Genomic DNA, 17453 nt, shown 5'->3' on the forward strand with positions numbered 1-17453 from the left:
TGGATGTTCTGCATTTCAACTGAATCAGGCTGCCTATTCCATGGCACTACAAAGAGAGGCAGATAAGAGAGTGAATGTGACAGACTGTCTGACTCCCCACCAAATTATCTGGAGCCTGGATGAAATATATTGAGCTGGAAGCAAGAATTCAGATTTCACAGCCCTTCTTACTGACCAAGGCCTCATGCACTAACTCTCAGAAGCAATCAAGTATTAGCCCCCATACTTTATAAATAAGTTAACAGAGAGGTGGCAAAAGGTCACTTCAGATAGAGTCTGGAATAGTATCCAAGTTTCTAACATGGCAGAACCAAGTCTTATCTGCTCAGCCACATTTTGTTTCAGATCTAATGGGCCAGATATATATGCTTTGGATTTCCTATCTATAATCACACTCTCATGTCAGAGCCAGGGATAAGAATGCAAGATTCCTGATCTCCATATTCTGCTGCTTTCTGAATTAGTTGTACAGCTATTTGCTAAAGTGTTAGATCCCTTTTAGCGTCTGATCCACAAAGAGGCTAGCAACCTCTCTTGCAGCATATATGAAAAGTGATTTTAATAGGATGTTTTAAAACCATTGTTTTCACAGGCGTCTGGATATATATTCATAACTTTTTTAAAAGCAGTGATTTAAAAGATTTCACGCTGAGTTGCTTTTTCTTTCCAGTGCTCACAATGCACCCAGTTATCGAGCCTGTGTTCAGTTATTGAGCAGTCTTAGTGGGTATCAGTATACAAGAAGAGCATGGAAAAAGGAAGCTTTTGATCTTTTCATGGATTCCAGCTTCTTCCAAATGGATGCTTCTTGTGTTAACCAGTAAGAGATGTTCTTGTTTGTATCTGTTACTGTAAATGTTCAGCATATAGTATGTTCAGTGATACATTAAAAATGCTGTGCAATATAAGCCAGATAGTGCCAGCAAACTTCTCTGTTTGTGGATGCATACAGATTATGAGGTTATCATTTGTGCACAGATTATGAAATTCACATATTCAAACCTTATTTGTGTGCACAAATTGAGTGCAAATGACTTAGGTTTACAAATACAATCATATACATGAATAAGAGAGTACTAAAATTGCATGTGCAGCCAGTTTCTAAGGAAAATTTGAAATTTGGCCCTATGTGTATTTTTAAATTTGGTTAAAAGACCAGAAAATATTTCAAATAAAAAATACAGATGTCTTGCTTTTTTAATTATACACAATCCTCCTCTTTCCTTTTAGTTGGAGAGCAATTATGGATAATTTGATGACACATGACAAAACTACGTTTAGAGATTTGATGAGTGAGTACTAACTCCTATATAATAATAATACTTACTGCTTATATGTTATTTTATGTTTCAAAGCACTCCATACATGTTAACTTATGTACAATTCATTAAATCAATTTCTCCAGGAAAGACATTTAAAAAATCTAAAATAAGTATTTCTTGGAAAATTTTTGTTCAGGATTTTAAATTCCACTTGAAAAGATATTTGTAAGAAATGTTTGAATTAAGCTGTGTTTTAATTTACATTTCTTCTTAAACTACTGGCATTTTGGAGAAAAGGGCACTGCATTCACCTCTACCATACAAGGGCACAACTTTGTTGAAATGAATGGAGGTGTCCCTCCTTGTGCCAGCAGTGAATTTTACCCTTTATATGAAAAAGTATATCAAGCAAATACTTTGTCCAGTCTCAAAATGTCATTAACCATGTTCTAACTTGAGGAAAAAGATGATTATAGAATCCTGCAGAATGACAATTTCTGATTAAACAGTTTATTTAAAGATACAGAACCAGATTCTCCTTTTAGTTATATTGCTACAAGTAGATTTGCCCCGGTTTAACAAAGCAGAATTTAACAAATTATACAGACTCCCTGACTTACACAAGCATTCTGTTCCGGAACGCCTTGTGTAACTCGAATTTTGCGTTAGTCGGAAACGTATACCTGACCATTACGCAACCCCCCCCCCCCCCAAAAAAAAAACCCCAAAACCCTCCTATTTCTAGCTTATGGAACTTTTTTCTTAAGTGCAGATTTGCGTAAGTCGGGTTTGTGTAACCCAGGAGGCATCTGTATTTAACATAAAGGCAATATGTATATTTGCCAGGTTTTTTTCAATATATGTTTCTTAAATATGCTCATTTTGGTTAAATAGTATTTTATTAATATGTATAAATTACACAGTTGACTTGAAGACTGTCTTCATACTTCTGGTTGTATTCATGTGATAAAATAAATGTTGCCTATCTTTTACTATTAAAAGTATGTCTCAAGATAGTACTTTTTCTCTCTTAGCACGAGTGGCCGTGGCTCAAAGCAGTTCACTCAATCTGTTTGCTAATCGGGATGTAGAGTTGGAACAGCGAGCTATGCTCCTGAAGAGGCTGGCCTTTGCCATTTTTAGCAGTGAAGTGGACCAGTACCAGAAATATCTTCCAGATATACAAGGTCAGTAGAAATTATTATTTACCAGAACTTTTTAAAATAAAAGTGATTGTTGCTGAAGAAAACTTTGTCATAAAGTAGATGTGTTGTATGGGCTCTGGTATGCATTAGCCCCTATCACTGAATTTCATTTTTAACAGTCCTCATAATAGAAATCATAATGGAATCTACAGGCCTGATCCTGTCTCTGTTGAAATTGTTGACAAAATTCCAGCTGTTTTCAATAGGAGCAGAGTTGGATTTCAAATGACAGTAGAGCACATAGGCTTGTTGACTGCCAGTTAACTTCCCACTGCATCATGTCACTCGTCTTTCATCTTATCAATTGGTCGGTATCCCTGGACAATCCTATAAGCTGTTCACTTACATGGTTTATAGGCTCACATGCTCACCCCACTGTACATTCAGCTAGGTAGGTGTGTGTAAACCTAGGTGAAAATATTGCAGGTTCTATAAATTCCTGTAACTGTTTATTCTGTTCTTCTGTTAGTTTGTCCAGTAATTAACATTGGAGATTGTTATTGCTTCCTGTTGACTCTTTCATAGGATTTTGGGAAAGGGGTCTTTTTCCTCCCCTCATGTGATGCAGATTGTTAGGACAGCTTCCTTCTAGTCATGATGTGTTTGTAGGTTATCATAATACACTGTTGTTCTTCCTCCAAATGGGTAGCACCATAATCTTCCTTGTCCACTTGTTCCATGATTTGTATCTTGAAGCTCCTTTCCAATCAGCTAGCAACTAGCTGTAGGTCTGGCCTGTTCATGATATCTGGTTGTTTTTCTTGTCTGAACTGTGTGTGGACGGTGTGGACCTTTGCTACTTGAGAGGCCACCTCTTTACTTGTTGGATACTGCAACGTAGGTGATGAGCTGGAACTCACAGTAATCAGGTTTAAATAAAAAGCATCTGAGGACAGAATATTCTCAGTATAATATACAGTCTAGTAACAGTACAATATTTTAACACGCTAAACATGAGTTACTCTAGCTCTTACCGCATATCTTTTGCTAGAAATAGAGGTCACACCTTTATAATCTGTTCTTCTTTTTGGAATGAATCAAATTCTCGTATAGATAAACAATGTAATGTAGCATAGGTAACAAATAGGGGTGTTTTGTTTGTTTTGCAGTCATATAAATATTTGGTTCACACAGTTTATTTTGGACATTGACAAAAGGAATAACTTATAGTTACTTATATTAATATTAAAATATATTTAACTCTAGCAAGAATAAACTGACTGGAAAACTAAACAGCTAACCAGAACTATTATAAACTGAGGAATCCTTGTTGGCTTTCTGTTTCAGAAAGGCTGGTAGAAAGTCTCCGTTTGCCTCAAGTGCCCACCCTTCACTCTCAAGTGTTCCTGTTTTTCAGAGTATTGCTTTTAAGAATGTCTCCACAGCACCTTACCTCACTTTGGCCTACCATGATCACTGAACTGGTGAGTTGTAGTTAGCATTCATGATTTGGAAAACTGATGGTGCACAGGTAACTTAATACCTGAACATTTGTTTGAGTTGCCCCAGGGAAATAAGTTATAGTTATATTATATGCATTGAAATGTACAATGGTCACCATTTAAACTGAATGCTGACTTGTTTGCACAGTCTTGATAACATCTGTTTCCTCAAATCAAATAAAATGTCTGTATGGCTTATGTGATCAGTTAAGCCATACAGAAAATATTTTATTTTTTAAATTTCCAGTCTTCGTTCCTTCCCTGCTCCCACTTGCATCCTGAAGTAACTTTGCACCTCCCTCAATGTTCATTCCTTCTTTGCTCCTACTTACCAGTTCACTTCCTGCCAAAGTAAGCTTGCTTCCCCCCCAACGTGCCGGCTCCCTCACTACTTTCACTTGCGTCTTCCTTGTGGATGCCTTACCAGTCATTTAGCTCCTTCTGATGCTGATGACATCAAGTAGAGGGACCTGAAAGACTTGTTATATTGGTAATAAGTGGTGATTCATGGCACTTTATGGCTATATTTTTGTAACCAGACACGTGTACGGCCAGAGCTTTCGCTCTGCTCTGTCACCTTTTTGTTACTCCACTAGCACAAATGGGACAGAGCACTGCCTTTAAATGGCCAACCGGGTATTCCTCCTGTGTGGGATGCTTCAGGAGTAGAAGTTGTTGATAGCCAGAGCACCCTGTGGTCCATTGATTCCTGGTCAGCAGAGTGGCCCCTCGAAGTGCCATTACCAGTTGGTTTAAATTAGAGCAGCATCGAGGTGTTAAATTAAATTCTGAATTTTGCTGGAGGCTAATCTGAACCCTGGTTGCACTCCGGGAGAGGAAATAATGAAATTCTGTATCATCTTGTTCCATGCAATAAATGCAGGTAAATTAGCTAGAAAAAGGTGTTCTAAAGATTAGCAGAATATAATTATGCAAGAAATATGTTTAAAATAACTTTGGAGAATAGCAATGATCTAAATATTAAGTAGCACATTCTCCCTTGTGCAAGATATGCTCAGAACAGAAGAGATGATGTGGCTGTCTGGGGGCTGGTTACGGCTGCTTGATTCCCAAGCTGCCATAGTCCTGACATAAAATAGACCAATCTTGGGTTTGCTCTAATTTGATACAGCTGACTACGGTCCCTGAAAGATCACATTTCATCTGAGAATTAGCACATGGTACTGGGACTCCACTCCTTGCTTCCCTACACTCCCATCATATCCTTTGCTTCCCTGGCATATCTCCTATCCTGGAAATGCAGGAGGTTGGCATAGGATCTTGTTCTGACTTTACACTAGTTGAGAATCCCCTCCACTGGGGGAATTGCTGGACAGTGGCAACCAGATTACTTTCCCTCTGCACTATTCAGGCAGCAAAAAGGGATGGAACAATCACTGAGAATCTGGTCCTATATGGTCAAGTAGGCTGATTGGTGATTTCATTAGCCAAGGAATGAAAATAAAGCTCCAAATCTCAGTCCCGTTAAGGCTCTTTCCTCAGGGCTTGTGTATTATTCTTCAAATCCTCACAAAAATCAACTAAAAAAACTGGGCAGTAATTCCCTGGAAGCTTTTCCTGCTTTAGCCAGCCTGGAAGGGAGAAAGCACAGTTTTTCTCTTAGCTTTCCTTTGGGCTGGTCTACACTAAGGGGAAAAATCGATATAAGATACGCAACTTCAGCTACGTGAATAACGTAGCTGAAGTCGAAGTATCTTATATCGATAACTTACCCGTCCTCACGGCGCGGGATCGATCTCCGGGGCTCTCCATATCGACGCCGCCACCGCCGTTCGCGGTGGTGGAGTTCCGGAATCGATATAAGCGCGTTCGGGGATCGATATATCGCGTCTAGATGAGACGCGATATATCGATCCCTGAAAAATCGATCGCTACCCGCCGATACGGCGGGTAGTGTAGACGTAGCCTTTGACTCAGCTGCTGCTTTTTTTTATACTCTGCCCTGAGCAGTCATGTGACCAGCCAGGACCTGTTAACCCTTTTCAGGCTGCAGACCTTTACCCTGAGACAATGCATTAAAAATAAAATGTTTTTAAAATATAGAATTTGACCTTCAGGTACAAGTGTTTTTACTGATGGAACAGGAACTCACTGCTGATGAAGATATTTCAAGGTAAAATTGAATTAAGTTCTGCTCGTTTGTTCAATTTTATGATATCCTGTAGTCTTCTGAAGTCCTATAGGTCAGCTGTATTAATATGTAGAAATAGTTTGTCATAGAAAAATTGTTCAAGTTCAAATGAAGAATATTTGAATCTTACTGCAGTACCAGGAACATTATATTTGGACTTTCTGTTTAAAAAAAACAAACAAACAAAAAAAAAACCTCACCACTAACTACTAATAAATAACTATGTTAAATCATGTAACCTCTTTTTCAAGAATATTTTTAACTTCTGCAAATAGTCCCATTGCAGTCAGTGGGTCAAGTTGCATGATTAAACTTTACATGTTTCTATAATGTGTACTTTGGATTATTTTACATGGGCTGTATAAGGGCATTATGAAATATAATGAAAATTTGTTTTGATATATTTAAAAAACATGAAAATCGTATGTTTCTAGTTTTGTTGTCCAGTCCTAGCCTCACAGTTCCTACATAGTTTGTATAGTCATAGCTTTATAGCAGTGGTGTAGCCGGGACGGGACACATGGGTGGGCCCCGACTTGGGGTGGGTGGGCAATGACAGGGAGCAGGAGGGATTGGGGCCACTTCTCCCCCACCCTCTCCACCTGGCCTTGCTGGGGGTGATGGATATGCTGGCCAGGGGCCCTTCGGGGCCTAGGTGTGCACCCGGAGAGCGGGAGCAGGGCGTGGGGGCTTGCCCCACTCTGCCCACCCGGCACTCCAGCCGGGGAGCAGGGTCAGGGTGCAGGGACTTGCGGGCAGGCAAGCCGCCCCAACCCTGCTCTCCGGCTACAGTGCCAGGCGGGCGGATGGAGCGGGGCAAGCCCCTGATCCCACTCTCCGGCTGGAACGCCAGGCGAGCGGATGGAGCAGGGAGAGCCCCCGACCCCACTCTCTGGCTGGAGCGCCAGGTGGGCGGAGCAGGGCAAGCGCTGGGGCCAGAGCAGAGCCGGGAGCTGAAGGCCTGCGTGGGTGGGTCGTGGCTCGCCCAGGCCCACCCGTAGCTACACCCCTGCTTTAGAGGCAGATTTTTTCAAAGGCACAAAGGGGAGATACGAGCTCAACTCCTGTTTGCTTTTTCTTAGCTCCCTGCTAATAAATTGTATAGTCAGTTGCTTGACCACACTTTGGTAATTATGAAATATACTCAAGAGACCAAATAACCAATGTCAGTCCGTTTTATTAATATGGCATGGGAAACAGGTTCTGTACGATACCAGTCTCCAAAGAGCAGTCCCATGCAGTGATGTTATATTCACCTTAGGCAGAAGGTGTGCTCCCCAGGTTACACATTTTAGCTGATATTATTCACATGATTTTACAAGTGACACACCTCTTTACACATCACTAAAATCCAATCCATCAGTTTGTCCCAGTTTCCTAACTTGTACTGTTCCTTCCTCTTATTTGTTTTGGATACTAGCATTCTAGGTACTAGTCAGTGAAGGTCCTCCCCTAGCCTGTACTAAGACAGAGAATGAATGTATCTTGATTTTGACAAGTTTCTTATCTGCTTATGCCAAATGCTTCAGAAAATGCAAAGAGTTATGGGATACTTAGCATAAGTGAACAGAATGATCATGTAGACCAGTTTAGGCTACATCACTGTTACAATATTTGTGCTTAATGTTATTAGTGCTTAATGCATACTAATAGCCATGGTGCAGATAAAAGATCAGGGGTTGGCAACCTTTGGCACACGGCTCGCCAGGGTAAGCACCCTGGCGGGCCGGGCCAGTTTGTTTACCTGCCGCGTTGGCAGGTTCGGTGGACCGCGGCTCCCACTGGCCCGGTTTGCTGTCCCAGGCCAATGCGGGTGGCGGGAAGTAGCACGGGTGAGGGATGTGCTGGCCACGGCTTCCCGCCACCCCCATTGGTCTGGGATGGTGAACCGCAGCCAGTGGGAGCCATGATCGGCCGAACCTGCCGACACGGCAGGTAAACAAACTGGCCCGGCCCACCAGGGTGCTTACCCTGGCGAGCCGTGTGCCAGAGGTTGCCGACCCCTGTAATAGATATTATTAATATGATATATATTTATATGCTAACCAGCATATATTAGGCAACATTCCCTTTATGGCTTTGGAAATCTCTATCCAAATATAGTTAAATCCACATAATTGGTATATTAACAGACTCCCACTTAATCTGGATGGTTGCCTGCCAGGAACTAGATTCCACATGGTAAATTAAAGATCTGCAGCTTTGTAAAACAAAATGGTAAGAGAGAACCATCCCATAATGGTGGAAAGTTGTCATGACTCTCCTGTACAGCTACTCATTATACTTTAATTTTAGAACTTCGGGCCCATCTGTTGCTGGCCTAGAGACAACATACACAGGAGGCAATGGTTTCTCCACATCATACAACAGCCAGAGGTGGTTAAACCTTTACTTGTCTGCTTGTAAATTTCTGGACTTGGCCCTGGCATTACCATCTGAAAATCTTCCTCAGTTTCAGATGTAAGTAAACGGAAATGAAATAGTTTTCATTTTTGGAAGTCTTGCTACTGTCTTGTAAAATTCTAATTTTTAAAACCTTTGTTTCCTTTCTCTTCTCTAATCCCCCTTCATGTCTTTAACCCCGAGCAACAGATTACATTTTCCTTACATACAGACTTAGAATACTGTGGTGTAATATTTCCCCTATATTACAATAGCAAAGCTATGCTGTAATTATGGTATAGATTGCTATTCTATTCTAACTCCTTGTATTTCAGTGACTTAGAAATTTCATTTGGGCTGAAATTTGCCATTTTTGATCTTGGACCAAAGATGATTTTTTTAGGGAAATTTGGAGACTATCTGTCCTGTTGTTTTTAACTGTGAATGTAGACATGCATGTTAGACATTGACAGCCCATGCAGCAGCTGAGACTTGCTAATGGATGGGAGCTCTGCTCTGGCTGCTTTAGTCTCTCAACATACCCCGTACTGGAAGGTGGGGTATAGGAGTCAGCTCTGCCACCTGTATGCCAGTTGAGAAATCCCCTCCGCTGGGGTAATTCTCACCTGGCCAGCTATGGCATGATTATGTTGCCTTCGCACTGCTCAGACAACACACAAGGGATGGAACTGGGGCTAACAACCTGGTTCTGTTTTCCACATGCATTGTAACAGATGTATAGAGGACCACATTTATCCTGGTCTACTAATGTTTATCTGAATGGAATCACATTATTCATAATTTTATTTGTAGCATTTAAAATGGCTTCTGGTGGTAGTTCTAATTGTAGTATTTATTACAGGACATTGTCTATTTATTGGACTAGAATTCTTAGGAGAAGGTTCGGTGTATCTGTCTTTGGAGTAAGGGGGAGATGTTAGTGGAACACCTGAAGGTCTCTGTTCTTGCCAGAAAGAAGCCACATGCAATACACTAACTTTTTTAAAGGGGAACTGAAATGTTTTTCTAAAATAAATGTAAACTAAATTCCAAAATCATTAACAGAATACAAATGTATCTTTAAAATTACAGATATGTTTTTAAAGTGAACTAGAAAGGATTGTTTTATCAGCTCTAAACAAAAAAAAAAATAGGTTTTCATCTTTTCCCTGACTTGATGACATTTCAGATGTCTACATCAGAGCTTTGAGGTGTGTGTCTCCTTTAGCTTTAAGTGTCTGAAATATGCACAGCGCTAATAGGAAAGAGACAGAGCTCTGAACTCGTATCGTTATGAATAAGCAAAATAAGTAGTGATCAAGTAGTGCATTTTAAAATGATTTATTTATTTGTAATTTTAAGTGTACTTGGGTATCTTGCTTTTGTTAATAATTTTCAAGCATCCAAAATATGCTTACATGTCTCTGAGACTAATTCAGACACAGTATCCGTTCTGAAAACCGTAAAATCTAAACTTGTCACGAGTCCTGCATGATCTACTTGCAGGAGGTTGCTTTTGGGGGATTAATGGCCTACCCCTTCATTATGGTGTCCATGGGTGTAAACTGCCCTCTCCAAGATCCAGGTGGGCTGCTGAATATTGGCCTAACCTGAGATCTGCCTGCAGAAGCTAAAAGATGGAGGAGTAGTTACTTGTCATCCACTGAAGATCCCAGTGATGGGGCATCCAACCCCAGAACAGAGCAGGATGTATGACTGACTGCATGTCCCAACTCTTGCCTTTGGGTGATTCAGAGGGACTGACTCCTTGCCATTGTGTTTGAATGACCCCTGCAGAATTCAGTCAGCTCTAACTGCCTTGTTTGTAGGAAGAATGTGGGGTGAAGGAGAAAGTGGGCTGTGCACACTGCAAATCAGTCAAAGTCTTCCGACATTCATAAGCCTAAGATGATTGTGTCACTAGAATTTTGAATCCACCCTGATTTTCTGGGTAGGCTCAGGGTCCCAACTGAACTGTTCACACTGTCCTACTTTCCGTTAGTAACCAAATCACATGACAATGGCTTTCAGTAAAGGATTTTTAATTGATAATTTTCTGTGTTCCTTACTGTGCATTCATAGAAACATATTAGTCTTATTGGATCAGACATTAGTCTGTCTTGTCCTGCCTCGTTGTAGCCTGTACTTGATTATTGAGAGAAGGCAATTTTTTCAACTCCTGCTACAGTGCATGATGCACCTAACCAATTCTACAGTGTTGTGTGATCAGATACTGTGGAAACAGGGTAATTTTCGTCCACACGGCTCACAACTTGGTTTGGGTTTTACCTTACAAAAGAGCTTACAGACTTGTGGCTGAATCAAGAAAAGTACAGCACTAATTTGCAAATATACAAAACTACCTCAGGTGTTTGATGCACATTTCAAAATCACTGTAGGTTTTCTTAGGACCGAATAGTGACCTGGGTACTGCATTGCTTCTCCTCTTCCTCTACCTTTTGCTATCCTAAATCGGTCCTTCAATTGTCAGTAAAGAAACACAAGAGGGAAAAGGAAACACTGTTTTATTTTCAGTGTTGCTGTAATCTCTTTCCCTTTTCTGAAAGTGGCGTTTATGGTACAAGCCACCTTTTCTTCCTCTCCTGAAGGAGCCTAATTTTTCTTTCTTTATAAGGAAATCTGACCAGGTTTTATAGATTCCTCATTTTTATAATAATATCATGGGGTTCTAGCTAGCTTAAAAGTCCCCTGTTTGATATGAACAACGTGTGACTGTTGCCTCTTGACAGGTATCGGTGGGCTTTTATTCCAGAAGTGTCAGATGATTCAGGTTTGGAGGTACGAAGACAGGGCATCCATCAAAGGGAATTTAAACCATATGTGGTACGATTAGCAAAACTGCTGCGGAAAAGAGCAAAGGTATTTACTTTTTCCTTGTTTTGTTTTACTTTGTAAAGCTTCACGTACAGTAACTAGCAGCATTGTTCACTCTTCTATATAAAATTAAAGGGGCACTGCCAAGTGTGCTAGTGTGCCTATGTTTGAGTGAAAGTTTCAAATCAAAGTGAGTCTCAAATAATGAAAAAATATAATTGGGTATTTGAAATATACTTTGTTCATTAGTTATGACATAGCCAATTACATCTTTTGTCATTGATAAAAGATAATGAATAAAAAATATAATACTGTACCCTCCAAAAACCAACCACTTTCTAGTAGCTGTTTATAGATAATTTACCTACTAAAATAGGGAAGTGTTTCTGCTCCTGGAAAATGCTCACAAATATTTAGAAACCAAACTTTATTTATTTTTTAATAAAGTTTGTCTTAAAACTAGGCTGGGTTTCTAGCTTTGTAAGGCAATTTTAACACCTGAATCCAAGAAAAGCCAGTTTTAAGTCTTCACACAAAGTAAAATATGTGTCAGCGGAAGTGGAAGAATTACTGAACTGGAGATATGAACAGGATAAACATGTAAACAGCTGGTGCTTGTTGTTCCCCTGGTGGCCTGAGAGAACAATGGGAACAATGGCAGCAGCTCTGAGAGGGAGAACTGAGAGCAATGGGGGGAAGTGGGTTGGGGTACTTTGTGAAGAGGGAGAAGAGCTGAAAAGAAGAAGCGCTCTTTCAGTTTTGCCAGTCTGATATTATTCCAGCGAGTGAGGGTTAGCAGCCAACACCACTGGAACAGAAACATTTTGGAGACTTGTCTTCCATCCCCTAGCGATTGCACCATTGTCTTTCCATTGGAATTATTTCCACTAACAATTATAAAGCACAAACAGCAGAAAGAGAGAGAGAACTACCTATGTTGTTGAATCTCTTGCTGGCTGGAAACTGAGGGATTGAGCAGAGGACCAGCTGAGGAGGGGAAAGCTCCCACTGCTCCCACGGAGTGGGAAAAACACTAGATGGTAGCTTTGAAAACATTTGCCACTACTAGGGTGGATATGGAACCAAGAACAAGGGTGAAGACTGCAAGGGGGAAGGATGGCGTGGCAAGCTTAGACAAATGATAGAAGAGACAGGAGAGGGACATTTCAAAGTTTTGCAGGGATGCTAACTTTGAGTTTATTCTTGGAAGCCCATCTGAATATTGTTACACCCCTGGTGATGGCATATGCTGGCATACTGTATTTAACCACTCCAGAAAAATTTACTTCCCAGTGAACTGTCTCTTTAGGGGAAAAAAAACTATTGCTGTAGTTATTTGCTGTGTGAAAATGTGTGGGGTGATTTAGTGTTGTAGATATATATGTACCATTAAACCAAAGGCTCAAAACCTACAGGAATTTCAAGCAAAATATGTGGTGCAAGTCAAGATTCTTCACCTTGTCTTTGATGAGCTAGGAAAATCACCCCATAAGCTCCTCTTCCCATAGTGCAATGCTAATCAGATTTAGTCTGTATCACTATATGAATTGTTAAATACTGTATATTCCTTGCTTGATGTTTGAAGGTACAGTATTCTACATTGCTTAGGCATATGATGCATTCCAAAATAGTCTTGCCGACTGATTTATAATATTAATTCTCTGCTGGTAGGAACTGATGTTGAGAGCCACATTTTTTTAAACTCATTAGCTTTCACAATGTATTTCAAGAACTTACTAAGTTTCCAGAAACTTCTAGAATCCTCTAGTCAAGGCAGCAGTTACAAATTGTGAACCACAAACTGGGAATACAAGGGTGAGAGGAATGGGAGTGAGATAATAAATACCAGCTTCCAGTCTATTGTTTCTTTCTAATTGCAGTGGAAGAATACTGATGAAGATAGCAGTGTGTTTCTCTTGGAGTGTACAATTTATTGGCAGGATGTGTCACTTGAGCTTACTTTAGCTTCAGGACACCTTGACTGATAGCGAGATTCATGCAGTTTGATGTTCCTCAAGCACTGTTGGCTGAAGGAGGTGCGTTGAGTCAGCATTATGACAAGAAACAGAAAAACATACTGGAATTTCTTTCTGTCATTAGACTCCTTCTCCACACACTAACTCCACAGTCTGATGCCCCCAGGTTATGACTGAAGACAATGGGCCCTTTTGGGACAGGGAACTTCTGGTAAAACTCAACACCCAAATTGCCAACTACAAAGCCTTCATGGCTAAGTATTATTTTAATTTATGGAACACAGTCTGAAAGTTCTCCTCTTTCCTTCCACAGGACAAGCAGGAGGACTTTAAAATGATGATTTTGGAGGGAGTGGAGATGGCCAAGCATCAGGTGAGGGTGGCCTTTGATGCTTGAGTTGTGAAACAAAAACTTATTTGTTACCACCTGATGCTCACAGCCATGTGTGGTATCTGGATTTCAATAAGAAATGCAAAAGGGGATAACTCTCTTCAGAGGCAGAGTTATGGATATTTGGATGAAGACAAAAGAATAGAGTCCTAAATACGTCTATTTATGTAGATGACTACAGAGGAGAAGTGTATTTTTGTTCAGTCAGCTTCTCTATGTAAAAGGAATTTCAAGAAATAGATTTGCAAAAGGAATACAACCATCAGAGGATTTAAACAACCATCATAGGATTTAAACAACAAAACTGCTTCTACCACACATCAGAATCCAAGCACATACCTGTGGTCTACTCTCTGTGTCAAATTACCTGCCATTTACCTATCAGACAAATTAGTGGAATTTGCTTAGATACCAAGGTGAAGAAATGCCACAGAAATGAAAAGATGGATTTGTACTTCACTGATCACATCCAGACCGATTAGTGTAATTTGCATAGATGCACTTTGGTTGATCACTTCCAGCACTACTCCACTAATGTTTGTAATGAATAAATGGTGGTGGTGATTTTTGGAATAACCCCATCCATAAGTGTCTACCTTGAGGCAATACTCTCAAAATCAACACTGGAAATTCCCTTCCTCTCTGAATACAGTGCTAATGAACACTGTGAAAAAGTGTTGTTTTTTTATCAATAATTTAAGTTTTAAACCTATTTCTCCAGCTGCACTGACAAGACAAAGTTAAGTTATGACTTGGCCAAAGTAGTATTTTTTTAAAAAGGCATGGGGACAGCAACTCATTCTGTATTAGAATTCTGGATCCTTCTTGCCCTGATTTGTTACACAGCCTGTTTTTACTCAAGAAATTTTACCAAATAAGTGACACAGTTTTAAGTCGTATCTGAGAACTAAACAGTTTCACTGCTGAAGAAAAATACTAAATAGAATATATTGTCCTGCATTTTGAAAACTGTTTTATATAATGGTGATGTCCCCGTAGGTCTTAGTTTAAAAAAAGATGCTTAATGTTATTTAAAGGGTAAAAAAAAAAAAAAGTTTAGAAAATATATTTTGAATAAATCTGTAGTTACCCAGGGGCTGAAACGTGAGTAAACAGTAAGTAAATCTATTCTCATACCTCCTCTTCTGATTTTCACATCCCCTGATCTTAGGGGCTTCTCACATTGCTCTCATGCTGTCTGCTCACGTCCCATGGTGTTTCCTTTGATAATTCTCCAGTCTCCACTTCTTATTCTGAATGTGCTACAGCCACAGTGGGAGGGGAAGCACAGATCAGAGGCATTTCAAGACATTACTCATTGATGTGGTGCTTTTCCTCTCCCTCCCTCCCTCCCTCCGGAATAAGCACCAACTCCTGCTACAACACAGCTGGGTACATTTGCTTTGTGGTAGAAGGAACACTGCCAATATACTATACTGGTCTATGTAGAGCAGTGTGCCGCCACATCCTCTCAAGTGTTGGCATAGTCATGGTCATTTTCTAGCTTAGGGTATAGTTACGATGGTAATTTGGATCAAAAGGGGAACTGATGGTTAAAGACTACAATGTAATGCACAGTAGGTATTACAGTGATTAATGCTATAGAAAACCCTAAAGGAGGGATATATATGCACACACCCTTTAAACTTTTGGCTTGAGACTGCTGCCTTTAGTCATGGGGTTCCAGAAATTTCTTCTGTCAAACAATGCCCAAAGCCCATATATGTAACCTAAGTGTGTGGACAATGTCTTCTGAGACACACACATTTCAGGTAAGTAATTTAACTTTCATGCTCTGAGAAATGATGTCAGACTATAAAACATTATTACAGAAATAAATCTTTGCACAGCTGATCTCCTGAAATATCAGGACTGTTGCTCTCCACTAAAAATGTTTGATTTTATTTTAATGTCGCTGTTCTGGGATTTGTATCTGCAGTAATATTGGCCACAGACTGAGATAAGAACACTGATGTCAAAGAACAAGTCTACTTTAGTAGATGACTTAATGCCGTAGAGATTCACTAACAGCTGTTCTGCTGGTAGCAATGTACTGAAATGTTTTAATCTCTTAAATTTTCTGCTTGTTCTATGTATTTTGCTTTTGTTCTGTACTATTTCATATTTCTGTATTTACAGAAAAACCCAGAGGAGGACAGCTCAGGGAAAACATTAAGTTGGGAACCAGGGCATTTGCTGTTAACCATCTATACTGTCCGCAGCATTGAGCAGCTTCTCCCTTTCTTCAATGTACTCAGCCAGGTTTTTAATAGCAAAGTCACAAGCAGATGTGTTGGACGCTCAGGGAGCCCTGTCCTTTACCCAAATTCTTTCCCCAATAAGGACATAAAAATGGAGAACCAAAAAACATTCTCCAGCAAAGCAAGGCAAAAAATTGAAGAGATGGTTGAGAAGGATTTCCTGGAAGGTGTCATAAAAACGTGAGCTATAACTAGTACTATTCAGCTTAAATGTAATGTAATTGTTTAAATGAAATGCTGTATCTTTCAGAGTTGTATAGTTTTCTTTTCTTACTCTGTATGTAATGAACATTTCAGGTTATATTTAATTTAAATATTTGTAAATAAGAGACCAGTTCTGGATGTAGCCTGAATCAAGTTTAAATATTGTTGGCTCATATTGATTATGGTGCCTAATATTTACAGTATCTGTGTTTTGTTGTCTTGAGTTCTGTCTTTAAAGAAAAACAAACTACAAAATACAAGTTGCACATTTTTCACTTTGTTTCTAGTTTATCTTTGTGTTCAGTTTCTCTAACCCATTGGAAGTTGCTAACACACTTTCTGTTGAAACTGGCACTCTGCTAGTTCTTTGAATGATGGTCCCTATTATTTTACTGTGGGTTATACATATGTACTGTGTACCTACCCAAACAGTTTATATGGCATTAAAATGAAAGGTGCTTTGCCTGTACTGAAGCAAGTATTATCTAATCAAACACATTACTACAATACTTCAGTTCTATCCATTAAGCCCAGACATTTAAAAGATTAAGTTACATACTATTACTATATTCCACTGTGCAATAATATATGCCACTCAATATTTCCTTAAATCACATGAGGAATTTGTTATTAAACTAATTCACCTAGCTGTGACTTCTCACAAACATATCCCTAAGCTTCATTTTATACACATTCTAGAAAGTCTCAGCTAGAACAGATTTTCTTCAGGGAGTAAGGGGGAAATAAAATTGACACCAGAGAATGTTGAACAGCAGCTTCTGTGCTGTGGCTTGGAAAGACTATTCTGTCCCTATCAGAGGATAGAGTAGTTCTCATCCTACTGAGGTATATATGTGAGCAAAGTCTCAAAATGAGAGACAGCAAATTGAATTCCATGTGAGGGAAGTTTTCAGTTTCCAGTATTAAAGAGTAAAATAATATCAGGCTGGGAGGAGATAGGTAATATAGCTGTAACATTTAGGTCCCGGTTTATTACAGTTGAGATTTCTGCTATGTGGTTATAGTCCTTTACAGAATACAGCTGAGGTACCTGAAAGAGCACTAGAGGACAGGTACCACATCTAGGAAACAGTGGCCTCTAAAGTTTGAGGCTATCACTGGCCTGGTTAACAGATGAAAACAGCAGTTAAAATAGAAGTGACTACAGGAGTAGCTCAGCAAGTGTGGAATCTCAGAGGTGTACAATGACACATCTGTGTACTATTCTGGCCACTAAGCAGCCAGACCCCAGATGAATAAGTCCTTGCAGAAAGTGAGATTCTTATACAAGTCCGTGTTCTGCCTAGTCACAAAATTGAAGCACACCAAGCAAAGGGACAATA

The 17453-nt window shown here is 39.8% G+C and overlaps 1 protein-coding gene across 1 annotated transcript in view; it reads left to right on the forward strand.

Moving 5' to 3' along the window:
- The window catches only part of DOP1A (DOP1 leucine zipper like protein A), a 140792-nt gene extending 124407 nt beyond the window's left edge, over positions 1-16385 (forward strand). Inside the window, exons 30-38 of the mRNA XM_045009646.1 lie at positions 671-820; positions 1231-1292; positions 2297-2449; positions 3755-3891; positions 5988-6043; positions 8357-8521; positions 11194-11323; positions 13568-13627; positions 15785-16385. Of these exons, the coding sequence (XP_044865581.1) occupies positions 671-820; positions 1231-1292; positions 2297-2449; positions 3755-3891; positions 5988-6043; positions 8357-8521; positions 11194-11323; positions 13568-13627; positions 15785-16090 (1219 nt within the window). The 3' untranslated portion in view covers positions 16091-16385. The remainder of the gene's footprint in view (positions 1-670; positions 821-1230; positions 1293-2296; positions 2450-3754; positions 3892-5987; positions 6044-8356; positions 8522-11193; positions 11324-13567; positions 13628-15784) is intronic.
- The last annotated feature ends 1068 nt before the right edge of the window (positions 16386-17453 follow it).

The sequence above is a fragment of the Mauremys mutica genome, chromosome 3 (assembly GCF_020497125.1).
Source record: "Mauremys mutica isolate MM-2020 ecotype Southern chromosome 3, ASM2049712v1, whole genome shotgun sequence".
Taxonomy (NCBI): Eukaryota; Metazoa; Chordata; order Testudines; family Geoemydidae; genus Mauremys; species Mauremys mutica.